General features: G+C 42.2%; 1 protein-coding gene and 1 pseudogene across 1 annotated transcript in view; one reads left to right on the top strand and one right to left on the bottom strand.

Annotated features, from left to right (window-relative positions):
- Window positions 1-7,970, top strand: part of Ube3d (ubiquitin protein ligase E3D) — a 155,032-nt gene extending 147,062 nt beyond the window's left edge. Inside the window, exon 10 of the mRNA XM_031343800.1 lies at window positions 7,388-7,970. Within this exon, the coding sequence (XP_031199660.1) occupies window positions 7,388-7,408 (21 nt within the window). The 3' untranslated portion in view covers window positions 7,409-7,970. The remainder of the gene's footprint in view (window positions 1-7,387) is intronic.
- Window positions 7,971-15,090: 7,120 nt separating this feature from the next.
- LOC116073667 lies at window positions 15,091-16,467 on the bottom strand (annotated as a pseudogene).
- Between the last annotated feature and the right edge of the window lie 254 nt (window positions 16,468-16,721).

Below are 16,721 nucleotides of genomic sequence, written 5' to 3'. Positions count from 1 at the left end.
TTCTCCCTGTTTGACAATCCCATGCATTTATAGAGTGGATTCTGATTATCTCCTACCTGCCAGCTTCCCTCATCCCATGATCCACCCTTTCCCCACTTGTCCCCAGTGCTCTCTCAGATTCATAGCTGTTTTGGACCCTCATGCCAGTGAGTGCCCTCAGTTTGTGCTGGTCTAGCATGCACTTAGTTTGCTGAAGTACGAAGATCTGTGGTTTGATTTCAGACAAGTCAGTTACCTTCCCCAGGATCACATGCTTAGCATTGTAAAATTGGACTATACTGGTGAATGTCGAAGTAGAAGGTAGCAGGGTCATTGCGAAGACCCTCATTGAAAAGCCACTCTCCCCTAGTCTCTGGTCCACCGGTCCAGAGTAAGGCAGGATAACTCTTCTTTAACAAGTTCCAGGGTGGTGAGGATGGTGCTGATGCAGAGACAGCACCCCAGAGATGAGGATGATGCAGGTCCAGAAACAGCACTCCAGAGATAAGGATGATGCTGATACAGAGACGGCATCCCAGAGATGAGGATTATGCTGGTCCAGAGGCAGCATCAGAGATAATGATGATGAAGGGTCCAGAGGCAGCATCCAAGAACTACCATGCTCAGTACCACCTAAATCCCCAAATGTTGTTTGTTTCTGGCAAAAGAAAAAAAGAAAAGGAAAGGAAAAAAGAGTTATGTGTTTATACTTCTTTTTCTCCTTAAGTGACACAGATATATAGTGAAATATGTTACCATTAAAATTTATCATAAAGAATATTATTTGTGTGTGAAAACTGCCACAATACATCAGTAGGTTTAATAGAAGCAATGGATCATTACTAAACAGCTTATGTAGATGTGACTGGGTATATATGGCAAATGATCATTTGGAAAGAAAAAAAAAATATTACCTTTGAGTAATGGAGCTACAAAAACTACAGTTTCCTTTTCTGTGTGTACTTTTCTGTATTTTTCTGGTTTGAGATATATTTCATATAAAATGACAAATAAATTATTAAAGCAGATCACAGAAGCAACGCTGCTCATGTGTAACATAAAATGAGCCGAGACAGCTTGGAAGGATGGCCATGACTTTTCTAGCCCTTTCCCTGAAGAGAACAGCAGATCACGGGAGTCACCTGACCTGCCTGACAGAGCTCTGCCCTCACGCACCCAAACAGGGTTGACCCGAAGGCCTCTAATTACAGCATCTAGTTTCTGCTTGCACATAACATTTATGGCCTTTTCTCCCTGTTAACCAGTGGGATCCCCAGCTGCATCCTCACAGGCAGGTCCTGCCTCTGCCCTTGACAGTGGCTCAGAAGTTTTTTCCAAGGGGAAGTTTTGCCTTGCTTGCATGTCTATTGAAATCACTGTTTCAAGCCAAATCAGAACTTAAAAACTTGCTGACTTCAGTTGCAGTGATTTCGCCGGCTACCTAAGAAAGCTTAGTTCCCTAGTATGAAGGTTTGACATCCCAACTCTATGTCCTCAGCACTCACACTTCTGAACCTTCAAAGAAAGAGACAGTGGCTTCCTTTAATAGAATGTTTTTTTAAAAAAAGAAAAAAAGTATTATTTTCTGTTAAAGCCACTCTTCTGGGAGACAGTGGAAACTGTTCAATTAATTGATACTGCAGAAAAGACTCTGGCTTCCAGGAACTCCATCCACTCTGACTGTTTGTTTAGGGTCTGATACCAATGGGACAGAATTACCAAACAACCTGGTGCCACTGTGTGCTTACTCCATGAACCCCTCACAGCTCTTCCAGAGAAAAGAGAAACGAGGACTTCTGAATGTCAGAGTGATAATATACTTATTGAGGTAGCCCTGTTTTATATCCGGCATTTTTAGCACTGCCCACATGAATATCATTATTTCCTAACAAATACAATTTGTGCTCAAGGCAGTAGATTTTTATGAAACGCTCAAAGACTCTTCCCATGTAAGTTTTTGCCCCGTGGGTTTGCTGTCCTTAGCAAAGTGACTGCATTTGCTTTATGTAACCAGTGTTTCAGAGCTGGCTGTTCACTCCACTGTCCAGCTGTGACGGTGAAAGAAGTGATGATAGGTGTGTGCCCTGAGCATGCTTCCTTTGTTGAAGGCTGGAACTCAGACAAGTGGCTGATGTATTGGTTTGCACTCTCCGCCCCATCTCCACGTGGAGCCTCTGGTTGCCGTGGTCCTGGGAGCTTAGCTTCCCTATTCCCCTGGTACATGAGGACCAGTGTTTTTTGAGTTATAGGTCACTCGTCGGGTTTACATTAATCTACAGATCCCATCTCACTCTGCCCTACATTTTGAAAGTCTCTGCCATCTGGGCAGAAGCTCTGGGGTTCAAGGGGAGGGCTGGTTGTGCTTTCGCTTCTTAGCCTAGTTAACTGCACCAGTAGCCGCTGCCTGTTGCCATGGCAGGGGCGACTCCTCCTTGGACCCTTTGCTGGAATTCCTTTAGCAAGCCTGCATCCTTCAGTGGGAAGCCAGTAAACCAGCGTGCACCAAACTCTTTGTCATGCCAACTTTTACTGTCTCTTTTTTGCCAGTACAAAATTCATAATTAGAGTAATAATTACGTCTGAACTCCGTTAGAAGTCTATCTTCATAACTCAGGGGATGAGTTTCCCTCCAGCAGGTGTTAGGCATCCATCTTAAACCTAGCCATCTTATTAGAGCATCTCATTGCTTGGCTGGCCCCTACTACTGTCTTAGCACCATGAAGGAATCCTTTCTTATACGTGTGATTGTTATGGGGACCGTCGGTGGAATAAGCCAGACTGGACCAATGGACCAATGAAGTCAGCCTTCCAGCTCCGAGGGAGGAATATACTGCATTCAGCAGCAGCCTCCTGATAAATACTGAGCTAGGGAGTCTGGAAAATCATATAATCCCAGTGTTACTATCAAACATATTTGACAAATGCTAAAAAAAAAAAAAAAAAGACAGATTTATTTTGTGCTCACAATTATATATTATTTTGTAAATGAAGTTTGGGTCTTTCAAACTATATTATTATACAAGGTTTATTTTACATATAAAGCATGAATATAAAATCTCCTTGCCTTACTATAAAGCTAATCTATTTCCTGCTAACAGCACCATTTCATGGGAAAAGGGACATCTGTGTATAGCTATAACTACTTAATGTAGAATCCTTTTGAAAGCCTGTAGTCTTGAGGGCTGGAGAGATGGCCCAGTGTTAAGAGCACTGGCTGGTCCTTCAAAGGACCCAGATTCGATTCCCAGCATGCACATGGTGGCTCACAACTGTCTTTAATTCCATTTCCAGGATGTTGTACACCCTCTTCTGGCCTTTGCAGACACCAGGCCTGTGCACAGATATTCATGCAGGCAAAACACTCATATACATGAATTTTTTTAATTAAAAAACTTTGAAATTAATTTTTTTAATTTCTAATTTTCATAAAAAATAAAAAACCTCTCATTATGAAATTCAATTTTTTCAGTGTTTTATGGTATTATTGGGCTTTGTTTAACATATCCCAAAGCACTTTGATAGCTTTTAAAAATGAAAATTGTATCTCATGTGGTTTGCTTTGACAACATATCTTTTTATTGATTGAAATCCATCAACAATATAGCTTTCTTAACTAAAATTAAAGGATTTTTTTTAAAATGTTGAACATGATGCTCATATGTAACTGAAGCAATATAGACTTAACCCTTGGTTCACCACTCCATCAGACTAGTGATGTTCATTGTCATTTTAAGATGGTTGCTTTCCAATGACTCAAAGCAGGGACATCCTCTTTAGATCTCTTAGCTCGTCTTCCCTCCTCTGCAAGTGTTCATATTTGTGTGCATAGAACACAGAGTCACACCTTACGGTCACAGGAAAGAGTCCTCTCTCCCGATGTGTGTGCATAGAACAAAGAGTCACACCTTACGGTCACAGAAAAGAGTCCTCTCTCCCAATGTCTCAAGTCACTGTTTACACTTTCTAGATGTATATTCCAGAAATGCAAGAGCCAACATAACCTAGAGGTTCAGCTGTAGGCAGGTAGTCTAAAAGCTTTGGAACAGGATTTTCTCAACATTGTACAAGCAGAAAAGGAAAAAAAAAAAAAAAAAAAAAAAAAAAAAAAAAACAAAGCAAAACAAAACAAAAACCCCAACCGACAACTTTCTTTTTTTTAATTTATTTTATTTTTAACTTTTTAAAATTTTTTTATTATATATTCTTTATTTACATTTTGAATGATATCTCCTTTCCTAGTTTCCCCTCTGGGGAAAAATCCTGTTCCCTCCCCACTCCCCCTGCTCACCAACTCACCTCTCCTGTTTCCTGGGGCATAGAACCTTCCCAGGACCAAGGGCCTCTCCTCCCAATGATGACCAACTAGGCCATCCTCTGCTATACATATGCTGCTGGAGCCATGAGTCCCACCATGTGTACTCTTTGGTTGGTGGTTGAGTCCCTGGGAGCTCTGAGGGCACTAGTTAGTTCATATTGTTGTTCATCCTAGGGGGCTGCAAACCCTTCAGTTCCTTGGGTCCTTATTCTCTCTCAAAAATCGGAAGCAGGTTTTCCTGTCACAGATAAAAGCCAAAGAACACAAAATCAGCTTTTGAAATAGTTAACTCACAGTGGTTTAAATAAATTAAAAAAAAAAAAAAAAAAGACCACAATGCATTATGTAATGCAAGGTTGGGTATGTATTTTTGTTATTGAAACTTAAAAAGTACATAATGTATACTTGGTAGGAAAAGCCAACAAAACTAGAGAGAGAGAAAAATACCTCTTTAGGTCAAAATTTCAGATTTTCCTTACTTGGTGGTGGTGGGTTTCTTCGCATTATTTGGTCAGTTTAGCCTCTTGTTCTCCATGTTAAGTACACTATCATAAGCATGGGAATGGCTCAGTGGTTAAGAGCACTCTGCTCTTCCAGAGGTCCTAAGTTCCCAGCAGCCACATGGTGGCTCACAACCATCTGCAATGGGGTCTGATGCCCTTTTCTGGTGTGTCTGAAGAGAGCAATGGTGAATACATAAAATAAAATAATAATAATTTTTTAAAAAAAGATTAAAAAAAAAAAAAAAGCATGGGAAACCAAAGCTGTGTTTTGACGTCATGGCAATAGTGAAGATTCAAGGATCCTGTGCCTCTAGCTTATTCTCATTTATCTGCAAGGTTACTGTGAGAAAAGTGGGGTTTCGTCAGTTTCCCCGAGTCCACCATTGCCACTCATCAGGCCTTGTGCACTCAGTAAGCCATTTGGTGTCTGTGTGCTTGTTTTCTTCTTGGTAAACCAGTGTTTCAAATGGTGCCCTGCCTTAATCCTAAGGCTGTGCCCAGGGCACATAGAATCATAATTAGCTTACTACACTATAAAATGCTTTACAGGTTTCAGGTGGGCCTTTTACAATTCCCATTTTGCAGGTGGGGAAAAATGGAAAGACGTTAACCAGCCTATTAAAGGTCACAGAACTAGTCGATGAGAGATCTGGTCCAGCAAAAAGATCCTGTAATTACAGCGTTTCTCAGCACTGTACTGTTGACATTTGGGGTCACTGCCCTGTTAGATGCCAGTCCCTATTAGATGTTAGTCAGCACCCCCTCCCAGTGGTTGACAACCAAGACTGTCTCAATGACTAGTCAGACGTCTGACTTCAGAGCTAAATTTCCTAACTGTTTTCACGATGGCACAGATTGGAGTTAGATAGTCCTTTAACTATCCTGTGCCACAGTCATTTGCAGAATTAAAAGCAGTAACTGATTTTGTCTCTATAAGGTAGTATGTGTGTGTTTTTTTTCCCAGCAGACTATTTGCATAGAAGCAGACCACCATCGCCCTCATTAGACCCTGTGTTAAGACTCAAGACCTGTAGTCTCCCGTCCGATCTAATTCTAAACCATTCCTTGATCCCTAATGGGACACACACATCTCCCTTAAACACCCTGACCCATCTGGTAACAGTGGAGAAATGGAAGATACAGAGGGGAAGAAAAATCATGTGGACTTATATAGCATATTATCTCTTCATAGCCACTATATTTTTATTATTATCTTCTTCATAACCATTATAGTTTTGTTATTCATATATTTTGAGACAGGGCCTTACTGTGTAGCTCAGGCTAGCTTATACACACTATAGGGCCAAGCCTATAGTGCTTAGGGCACAAGCTTCCCAAACCCACCATTCTGGTCAGCATTATCTCCAAGTTTCCCTCTCTTTCTGGTGGTCACACAGTTCCTAGCTTTACTGTCACCTCCAGACTAAAACTCCATAAACATTTGTAGCGTCTGGCCTGGCCTAAAGCACATTTCCCCCACCCTCACTCGGCCTATTATCTCATTGGATCTTCACAGAAAGCCCTGGAGGTTTTTACCCGCTGTAATTGTCCCATGGTTAGATGATGTTTAGGAACTGTAACCCCTCTTCCTTGCCTGTTCCCTCAACTCCGGGTGCTCTCATTGCAAAACTTGATGTAGAAGCTCAGCAGGAAGTTGATGTGGAAACTCAGCAGGTGCATTCTGTGCAGCACCATATGAAGAGTAACATCCTCTGAAGCCCTCTCCATAACGTCGGAGGCTCCTGCACCGCACGGCTCTGCCTTTTTCCCTTCTTGTAACAGGCATCGTTAACTACCCGCCCCCTTCACTGCAGCTGAGATTTTTGGTACCTCTCTAAGAATGAGATGAATTTACTTCTGTTTGGCCTAGCGCAAGCTTCCCAAACCCACCACTCTGGTCAGCATTATCTCCAAGTTTCCCTCTCTTTCTGGTGGTCACACAGTTCCCAGCTTTACTGTCACCTCCAGACTAAAACTCCATAAACATTTGTAGTTAACTATCATTTTTTGTTACTCTGTTATCAGAACTTTTGGGAGGTTAGAGGAGTTTGTTTGAGCTGAGCCTTGTTGATAGTTTGAAAATATTTTGCACATATGCCTGTATGAATTAAGTTTTCTTTTAAACACTAGGTTAAGATGAATTTCTGCTGGCAAACACAACAAGTATAATTGCATGTGATTAAAAGTATCAGCATGACCTGAGGAGAAGGGGTACTTACCAACAGTGTTAAGTACATAAAATTGCCTACTAATCTTTTAGACTCAGAATTCTGCTAACAGAATGTCTAAAAAGAGTAGTTTGAACCAATGGGAACATGAACTGGATTACTTCATGGATATGTAACTTTACTGTCAATTAAAACTTTTTTAAAAGTGGATATGAATCATTCTAATTACTTGATGGTTCATTTAAAAAAGATTGATTTGTTCTTGCTGTAAAATGCAATGTCTGCCTCGCCCGAGTGACTTCTTCTGAGGTTAGTCTATATCCCGTTGACCAGATTTGGCCCCCATCCCACTCAGATCTGACATGCAGCCAGCCATTCCATCATGTTCTATCATTAAAGCACTGTGGATTTTTTTTTTCCAGGTGGCCTTTTTGAAGATGTAACTGTTGAAGTTGCGGCTTTCTGGTCTACCAGTCGACAGCTCTCCAGCACAGAACACAGCCAAGGCCAGCAGTTTGCTCTGTGAGCACAGCCTGCTGAGATGAACAAGAACTAAGCTGCAGAATGGGGACTTTGTGCTAAAATTTCCAGTTTTTCTTGTTTGCATTCATTCTCTAAGAGTTGACTTTAGATCCCTGCAAACCCAAGGCTATGAGGAAAGTTGTAGTAGCAGGTTGTCACAGGTTAAGTATAGAAGTTGCACCTCTACTTCCCACAGAGAGGAATATTCAAAACTGTGCTGTGTCAGCACCACCTGGAAGCATATTAGCTAATGGAAGCCCATCTGTCCTGTGTGAACACAGTGAGGAACTTCACTGGGGAGTTGAATGTTAACTGCTCTAAATCCTGGGAAATAAACTTTTAAAGAGCTCCGGGTTTGTTTAAAACACATCTTTAAAAACTAAAACGTACAAGTTTTCATATCTTATTCAAAGAAGATGCTTGTTGGTGTTTGTTGAATGAGTGATTATCCAATTAAAGTTTACCTGAGGGTATAAAACTGCATGTGTTCCTTTTGTTCTTTATTTCCTTCACCACATGCTATTGCAGATTAATAAATGTACAACACTGGCATCTTAGTATAGAGTTATCTCAATTCTTATGTGCCCAAACAAGAAAACACTGAGAATGGCAAGAGCTGAGCCCAATCCTGCAGAGCCCAGGCCAGCTCCTAAGTTTATGAAGAAGGCTTGATATTCACCTAGAATCACACAGCTCCATTCAAGGGCTGGGACTGGAGTTGGGGCTCTGGCCAGGTTGACTGATCTTCCTTGCTGGGGATCCATCCACGCTATTCTCTCCCTACTATCACATTCAGAAGTGTTCCATCATCTGCAGCCATCTCTGCTGTGTATCTCACATGGTGGTGTTGATCCTAGGTTGTTAGCCACCTAATAATACCTCTTGATTCCAAACAACTAAGTTTTCTGTCCCTTCGTTTCCTAACACTCTTAGTTGTAAGGATCACTTGGCATTCTCTTCCTTGGAGTTTACCCAGCAGAGCAGTGGGGTTAGGTATTAGAGCAGAAGTCACTGTCCTGCTTTTGGAGCCAGTGGACTGACATCTGCTGCTTCCTGCAGTGTCACTTTATTAAACACAGTTTGAAACACTGATGTTCTTGGTGTTGTGTCCAAGACTCCAGTCACAGAGGATTAGTTTGGCTTCACGTAAGCTGCTAGGCTCCCAACACCACGCTGACTTTCCATGCTTTTAATTTCTGGCAGTAGAGAACACGATTTTTGTGACCTCGGTACTTTGTCCATGGATGATTGTTTGCTGTGGGAGAATGTCCTGTACCTATATATGTTCTGCAGCCTTTCTGACCACTCCTTACAGGAGCAGGCAGTATGTTCTCTTCTGTTCCCAGCTCTGCTCTCCAAACTGTCTCCACATGGTTGACAGAATGGGCTGTTTTTAACAACCATTGCTACAGGAGAGGTGGCCAGAGGAACAAGACTTGGTGACTAGCTGCAGTTATATATCAGTAGTCGTATAAGTCTACAAGATTCCGACTCTCTGGCATGTGGCCTAGACTTGGTGTGTGACTGTTCTCCAACAGTCTCCACTTGTATTAATCTAATGTGGCAACTGGGATAAACCAGTTGTACTGACATTTAACCTGTGCTTACCTCTGTTTTGCTCCACTAGAGAAAAGAGAAGTCATGAGCACGCTGGTGTATGTTTACGGTTAAGGTGCTGATCTTACAAAGATATAACTGACAGATTGAGAGATGACTTGTTTGGTAGAATGATGCAGCATAAGCATGAGAACCTGCATTCGATCCCTAGCATACATGGGAAAACATGAGGGTGCTGGGCTATCATCCCAGTGCTGGAGAGGCAGAGAGATGGGGCTCTGGGGCTCTGTGCGGTCTAGCCTAATCCATGAACCCCAAGTCCTTAAAAGCAAGATCACTCCTGGGGAACAATAAAAGTTGGTCTGTGACCTATACATACAGAAACATGAGCATGCACTAGCAGAAACAGTGCACACACACAAAAACTGCTCAGAAACAAACAAAAACCCAGTTAGAATAGTATTCTGATTTACTGACCTTGTCTTGCTCTGTTCTTTGGAGTTGAATGTGCCAAGAATCCTCACTTTTTGCCAGTGGTCTAAGGAAGAATCAAGTCAACTTCACCTCTGGTAGTCTACTGTGGCCTTGTAGGGGAGAGAGGACGGGGACAATGAATGAGAAAGGACAGGTGATCTGTTACTGTGTTACTTTAATCTCATCTGTCATACAACCTAAGATCTCAAGCTTGTCTGTGGCCACTGACCCTTGAAAGGTTAGGAAAGGAGAGCTAATGCTACAGAGCTGAGATTCGAAATGAACTGTTAAATGTCTACACAGCGGGCAAGTTTCCATCTCTAAGGGTCCTTTGGAAGCAGACAGGAGGGAGGAAAAGGAAATAGAACCTTTCTAAATGGAGTGATCTCTGTCTAAATAGAAGAGCCTTGTACTCTGTGTATGTGTGACAATGGGCAGAGATAGTCATACATAGAAAGCTACCATTAAAAAGATTCTTAAGTTCAGTTAAACCATGCTAGGACTTGGAAGAACTTACACAGGCTATATAATGAATGCTGGCCCTAAGAACTTACTCTATAATCACTTCCTGTGTCTTGTGACTATATATTTACAATCTCAGAATCTACTCAGCGGTACTCCTAAATAACAGAACTGCAGAGTTTGGGCACACCATTAAAAGAACCAGAGTCAGACATGGTAAAGAAAATTTCCAGTCTATTTTCTAGTCCCCCAAAACTGCTATAAGTAAGTGGTTCAGGGAACTTACTCTCGCATAGTATAAAATTACAATAGATAAAAATTTACTTTGATGAATTAATGCATGTTCATTAACTACTTCTTGTCAAACACAGTGATAGGTATTGGAGATGAGACAATGATTTTGGCCCCATATAGCTCACTGTCTCATGGAGGGAGTAGACAAGCATGATACTGCATTATAAACTTCTGTGTTGAACACCAATAGCTTATGTTCTAAGATCAAGAATTGACAAATGGGACCTCATAAAGTTGCAAAGCTTCTGTAAGGCAAAAGACACTGTCAATAGGACAAAACGGCAACCAACAAATTGGGAAAAGATCTTTACCAATCCTACATCTGATAGAGGGCTAATATCTAATGTATACAAAGAACTCAAGAAGTTAGACTCCAGAGAACCAAATAACCCTATTAAAAAATGGGGTACAGAGCTAAACAAAGAATTCTCAACTGTTGAATACCGAATGGCTGAGAAGCACCTAAAGAAATGTTCAATATCCTTAGTCATCAGGGAAATGCAAATAAAAACAACCCTGAGATTACACCTCACACCAGTCAGATTGGCTAGGATAAAAAACTCAGGTGACAGCAGATGCTGGAGAGGTTGTGGAGAAAGAGGAACACTCCTTCATTGCTGGTGGGATTGCAAGCTGGTACAACCACTCTGGAAATCAGTTTGGCAGTTCCTCTGGAAATTGGACATAGTTCTACCAGAGGACCCAGCTATACCACTCCTGGGCATATACCCAGAAGATGCTCCAATATGTAATAAGGACACATGCTCCACCATGTTCATAGCAGCCTTATTTATAATAGCCAGAAACTGGAAACAACCCAGATGTCCCTCAACAGAGGAATGGATACAGAAATTGTGGTACATCTACACAATGGAGTACTACTCAGCTATAAAAAACAATGAATTTATGAAATTCTTAGGGAAATGGATGGATCTGGAGAATATCCTCCTGAGTGAGGTAACCCAATCACAAAAGAACACACATGGTATGCACTCTCTGATAAGTGGTTATTAGCCCAGAAGTTTGGAATACTCGAAGTACAATGCACAAACCACAAGAAACTCAAGAAGAAGGAAGACCAAAATGTGGACATTTTATTCCTTCTTAAAGGGGGGAACAAAATACCCACAGAAGGAGTTGTAGAGACTAACTATGGAGCAGAGACTGAAGGAAGGACAATCTAGCTGATATAGCTGTTTCCTGAGAGGCTCTGATATAGTCCCCTACTAATACAAAAGTAGAGGCTCATAACCATCCATTGAACTGAGTACAGGGTCCCCAATGAAGGAGTTAGAGAAAGGACCAAAGGAGCTTAAGGGTTTGCAGCCCCTTAGGACGAACAACAATATGAACTAACTAGTACCCTCAGAGCTCCCAGGCACTCAGCCACCAACCATGGTGGGACTGATTGCTCTGGCAGCATGTGTATAGTAGAGGATTGCAAAGTTGGTCATCAATGGGAGGAGAGGCCTTTGGCCCTGTGAAGGTTCTGTGCCCAGGGCTATAGAGAATGCCAGGGCCAATAAGTGGGAGAGGGTGTGGTGGCAAGCAGGGGGGAGGCAACAGAGGTTAGTTCTTGGTTTTTTTTTTTTGTTTGTTTGTTTTGTTTTGTTTTTTTGGAGGGGAAACTGGGAAAGGAGAAATCATATGACATGTAAATAAGAAAATATCTAATAAAAAAAACTTCTGTGTTATCATTTGAGAAAATAATGAAGCTGAGCAAAGGAAATAAGGTAGGAGGTACTACTATAGACAGGAAGTAAGGTAAGAGGTGCTATTGTAGACAAGAAAATCTACATTGAGCTTCAGGTGCTTGTAAATCTTAGGTGCCATATTTGATCAAAATACGTAAGTTCTCCCAGGGGCCAATCTGAGTCAGGAGCACTACAAGTTCATGATCATCAGCATGGGTTATGTAGTGAGAGCCCATCTCACATAGGCTCTAGTGAGAGTGACTTTGGCAATGAGTCATAACATGGTTATAGTTTACATAAACTGCCATCTTAATGTCACTTTGCCAGAAAGTAACGTGGCTAAGCAAAACTTCATTCCACTTATTCCAGATAAAGGGCTTGACTAGAACCAAACAGACAGAACTGGCCCTAATTAAGTTTGCTCAGTGCCACTGCAGGAAAAAGGCCGGCAGCACTGAACAGTTTTGCCTGACAGGCACTTCATTGTCACCTCTGTATATTGTGTGTGTGTGTTTATTCTTAATATAAGTCAAGATATTGGAATCTGCATTATGCTATAATTTAGGGCTCTAGATTGACTAGTATATCCTAATCTATAGTTAGAATCACCAGTTGTCTTACAAATCTGGGGCAGGGGGATTTCCTGCTCCAGGAAGCATATAGTCAGGACCACTCAGTATGACTATATGCAACAATTTCTCCATTTCCACCCTGAGATGTTCCAGATATCATCTTGCCGATCAGTCCATTAGCTCTGATCTCAGGAGGAAAGTAGGAGAGCCCCATGGAGATTAGCTATTATAAGTGTGTGCTCTAGTTTTAAGAATGACAGACACTAACCTGCTTGAAACATTTTAAAATACATTGGATCTGCACTATTAATTTTTTTAAGGAGCTCCATTTTCATGTAGGAATAAACCAGCCAGTTCTCAATCTTGTTATAAATTTAAAAACCCACTTTCAGAGCCCAAATTTATCCCCCTGCCCATCATGTATATAAAGTGCAAGAAGTCCCACCGGTTAGTTCTGCTTCCAGTAGACCCACCGAAAGCCTTACTCAGCCCTTCTGGTCAGAATGGGAACTGCTCATGGGATGATCCTGTTTCTTAGTTTGCTTTCCATTGCTGTGATAAAACCATGACCAAAAGCAACTTGGGGAGAAAGTTTATTTGGCTTATCCACCCTTATCATACATAGGCCTTTGTTAAGCCAAGGCTGGAATGGAAGCAGGGCCCATGGAAGAGCACTGTTTACTAGCTTGCTTTCTATGGTTTGCTCAGCCTGCTTTCTTATACAACCCAGAACCACCTGCCCAGAGATGGCCCCACCTACAATGGGCTAGGCCCTCCCACCTCAATCATTAATCAAAAAATGCCTCACAGACTTGTCAACAGGTCATATAATAGAAACATTTTCACAACTGAGGTTTCTCATCCCAGACAACTCTAGCGTGTGTCAAATTGAACAAAACAAAAACAAAAAAGCAACCAGGACACCTTGTCTTCTGTATTCAATTTTCCTTTCTACAATAAACAGCCTCATTAAGTTTACCATATTTTAATATTATTATGTATTAAACCTTTATCGCTTGTTTTGGAGGCAAGAATTTAGAAGTTTTATTGTCATAATTTGTTCCTTCACATTATTCATATTTGTTGCCAACTTCAATACAACTGCTAAGATTACTCCAAACATGGACTTTATCAGTGGATAATCTAAAGCAATCACAAGAGTTGGTTACCCATTAAAAGGTTCTGATGCAAACTCCTAAACTCAAGGAATACAGGGCTTTTTACTGCCATGGGAACAGCACAGTTGTTGCTTAAGCAACCGAGGTACTGTCATGCCAAGTTCACTGCACCTGTGGCCAGAGTAAGGCGTTAGTTAGGTTTCTCTATTTCAGACAACCCTCTTCCTGTTCCTTCTTTAAGCAGAGTGTTCAGGCATTTGCTCCAACTTAGTGATCCATGAGCTAGTCTGTATATCTAGTTGCCTTACCTCGTTGTTCTGGTTAGTTTTTGTAAACTTGACAGAAACTTAGACGTCTCTGGAAAAGGGAAGTCTCAGTTGAGGACTTGTCTCCATCAGATTGCTCTGTGGGCATGCCTGCAGGGTTTTTTTTTTTTTTTTTTTTTTTTGGCAAGGGAAAATACTATAAATGTTTAATTGTTGTAGAACTTATATCAAAGTCCTTTATTTTTAAAGTTCTGCCTTCAGGAATGACACCACGCTAATGAGTATGTTCCTTGAGGTTACAATGCTCAACAACACAGGAAGTACTGAAGGCTCAAAGGAGAGACAATTATAGGCTTTGATGACCTTGGGAAGAGTGAGAACAGGGGGATGAGTACTTCTATACTGCTCTGTACTGGAAAGACTCCTCAATTCAGAGCACTGGCACAGATCTATAGAACAAGTCGGGGAAGTGGTTTCAGTCTCAGCTTTATACCAGAGATTTCCAAATTGCACTGAGACAGCTCTAAGGCACAGTTCCCACTGTTCCGACCTTCAGCTCTGGACGCAGACTCCTTATGCTTTGTGCATGTGATCCTTGAATTTCTCCATGGGGGTAGACCTAACCTGCTCTGTTTTCTGTCACCTGAAGTATAACCCACAAGGTCTACGACAACGAAACAGTCTACCAGCCTTACTGGTTCTACAGATGAGGTCTCTCGTTCACACACGAACCTAAGATTCAGGCACCCCTCTCTCCTGTACTCTCTCTCCCTTCACAGGTTGGCCCCACACTCGATTGTGAGGAAGATGAAGTGTTTGTTCTCCTAAGCAGTGATCTTGGTAAGCTGCTTTGGTTGACAGGAATGCAAGGAATTGTCTCAAATGCCTGACCACAATGCAGCTACCATCCTAGGGAACATTCATCCCTAGTAGGGTTTTGAAGAAACAATTTAGTCAGAGTGAGAAAAATATGTCTTAAAAGGGTGAGGAAAAAAATTAGATAAGGAAATAGAGAAAAATATTAATACTTTAGTAATAAGAGGGAACTGAAGGCTTACAACCTACCTACCTTTCTGGGAAGTTTCTTCCATTAAAGAAAATCAACGTTTTCTCTTACTATGCTTTTGTACTAGATTAACAGGTGCTTTACATAAAGAGTCTGAAAGCTACTTAAGCAATTGATGGGATGTTTCTCTCTGAAATGGGCTGACAACAGCAAAAGCAGGGAAAACACACTCAAAGAGATCCACAAACATACGTTGACCCATGACTATGTATGCTTCCTTCTCTTCTGGTGTCATCTGGACTACCAGCTCTGGCTGCTGGGCCAACTTCACTGTAGGAGAATGGACAGCCAGCCACCGTAACAATGGGGTCAACTGCTACTTCCTTAAACTCATCGTCTTCCTCATCTTCATCTCGACAATGAGGAGCTGCATGTGCAGCTCCTGACCGGGGTAGAGTCCGACTCACTCGTCTCACTCTCAGAGTCACTGCCATTAGCAGCCCTCACCGGAGCTCCCACCAAGCCAGCTATCGCCACCGAAGTCTTCTTCTCATGAATGAGTAGAACTCGCATGACCTCCTCATTGTCATCAGGCCCTGCACCGGCTTCCTTGCGGTCTTGAACTGTGTCCACCCACATCCATGCCTCCTTCCTTCGTCTCTTCAGAACTGTATGCCCCTTGGACCATGCTCTCTCTCAACCAAATGGGTCTCTCTTTGGCAGCTTTCCCTTCCAGCGAGGTGTGATGCACACCAGCTTGGTCATCCATGTTGATGACAACATTCTGAGTATACATATTATACGAGGGGCCTCTGTTGGTCTTTGCTTCCCGGGGGCGCCCACCTGCCGGGCCAGCAGATCCAGCAGCAGTTGCTGCTCGGTCCTTGCTCTGCTTCAGGACTGGGATTTCCGTAGGTTCTGGTTCAAGTATTTCGTAGGCCAAGTTTACATCCTTGGTCTCTTGAAGCAATGCATAAATGGACTCAATTTGTTCATTAAATCTTGCCAAAAGCATGCGAGCATCTTTTTTTGGCATTGCTGGTTCATTTTCTTCTACTTCCGTATGGCAAAAAGTGCAGCGCAAAGTTCCTGTCATAGGTTCAAACAGCCGATTAGCGTCTAGGTCCGTGAAAGTGCTGTAGCAGACAGGACATTTGAAGGAAGCCAGATTGGCGGAATTTCTCTTGTCCGTTTCAATCCTCCTCCTCATGTGGTCCAGCTTGTATTTCACTACATTAACAAGAGTGCGGTAGTTGATGAAGTAGTAGTTATGGCGGGTGGTCTTCCCATCTGCAGCAATCTCTACCCTCATTCTGCATTTGATGGACTTGTCTCCCTTTAAATTAGTCAGCACAGATAGAAGTTGCTTCCGATCAAACTTGAGCAGCTCCAGCATGTCCTCTTCTTTGACACAGGGGTTCCGGATCAAGATGTCCAAGGTCAACGCATGCTCAATGCCATAAAAGCCCCGGATGACATACCTAGCTAACCGCTTTAGTGCTGCTGGAACTTCAGTGAAAACATCTGGGTCTGCCATCTTCAACAGCAAGCTTCAACTTCAAAGTCTGTAGTCCAACTCCCCAACAATGGTCAACAGCAGCGGCTGTGAATGCAAGTCCAAGGATCTAGCAGTTGCTCAGTCCCACAAGGCAAGCAGGCAAAGAAGAGTGAATCTTCCTTCTTCCAATGTCCTTATATAGGTCTCCAGCTGAAGGTGTGGCCCAGATTAAAGGTGTGTGCCACCAAGCCTGGATCTAGGACTTGCTTTGTCCCAGATGACCTTGAACTCAG

This window comes from Mastomys coucha, unplaced genomic scaffold (genome assembly GCF_008632895.1).
Source record: "Mastomys coucha isolate ucsf_1 unplaced genomic scaffold, UCSF_Mcou_1 pScaffold23, whole genome shotgun sequence".
NCBI classification, from domain to species: Eukaryota; Metazoa; Chordata; class Mammalia; order Rodentia; family Muridae; genus Mastomys; species Mastomys coucha.
Note: the sequence above shows the minus strand (reverse complement) of the source record. Positions and strands in the feature narration are given on the sequence as shown.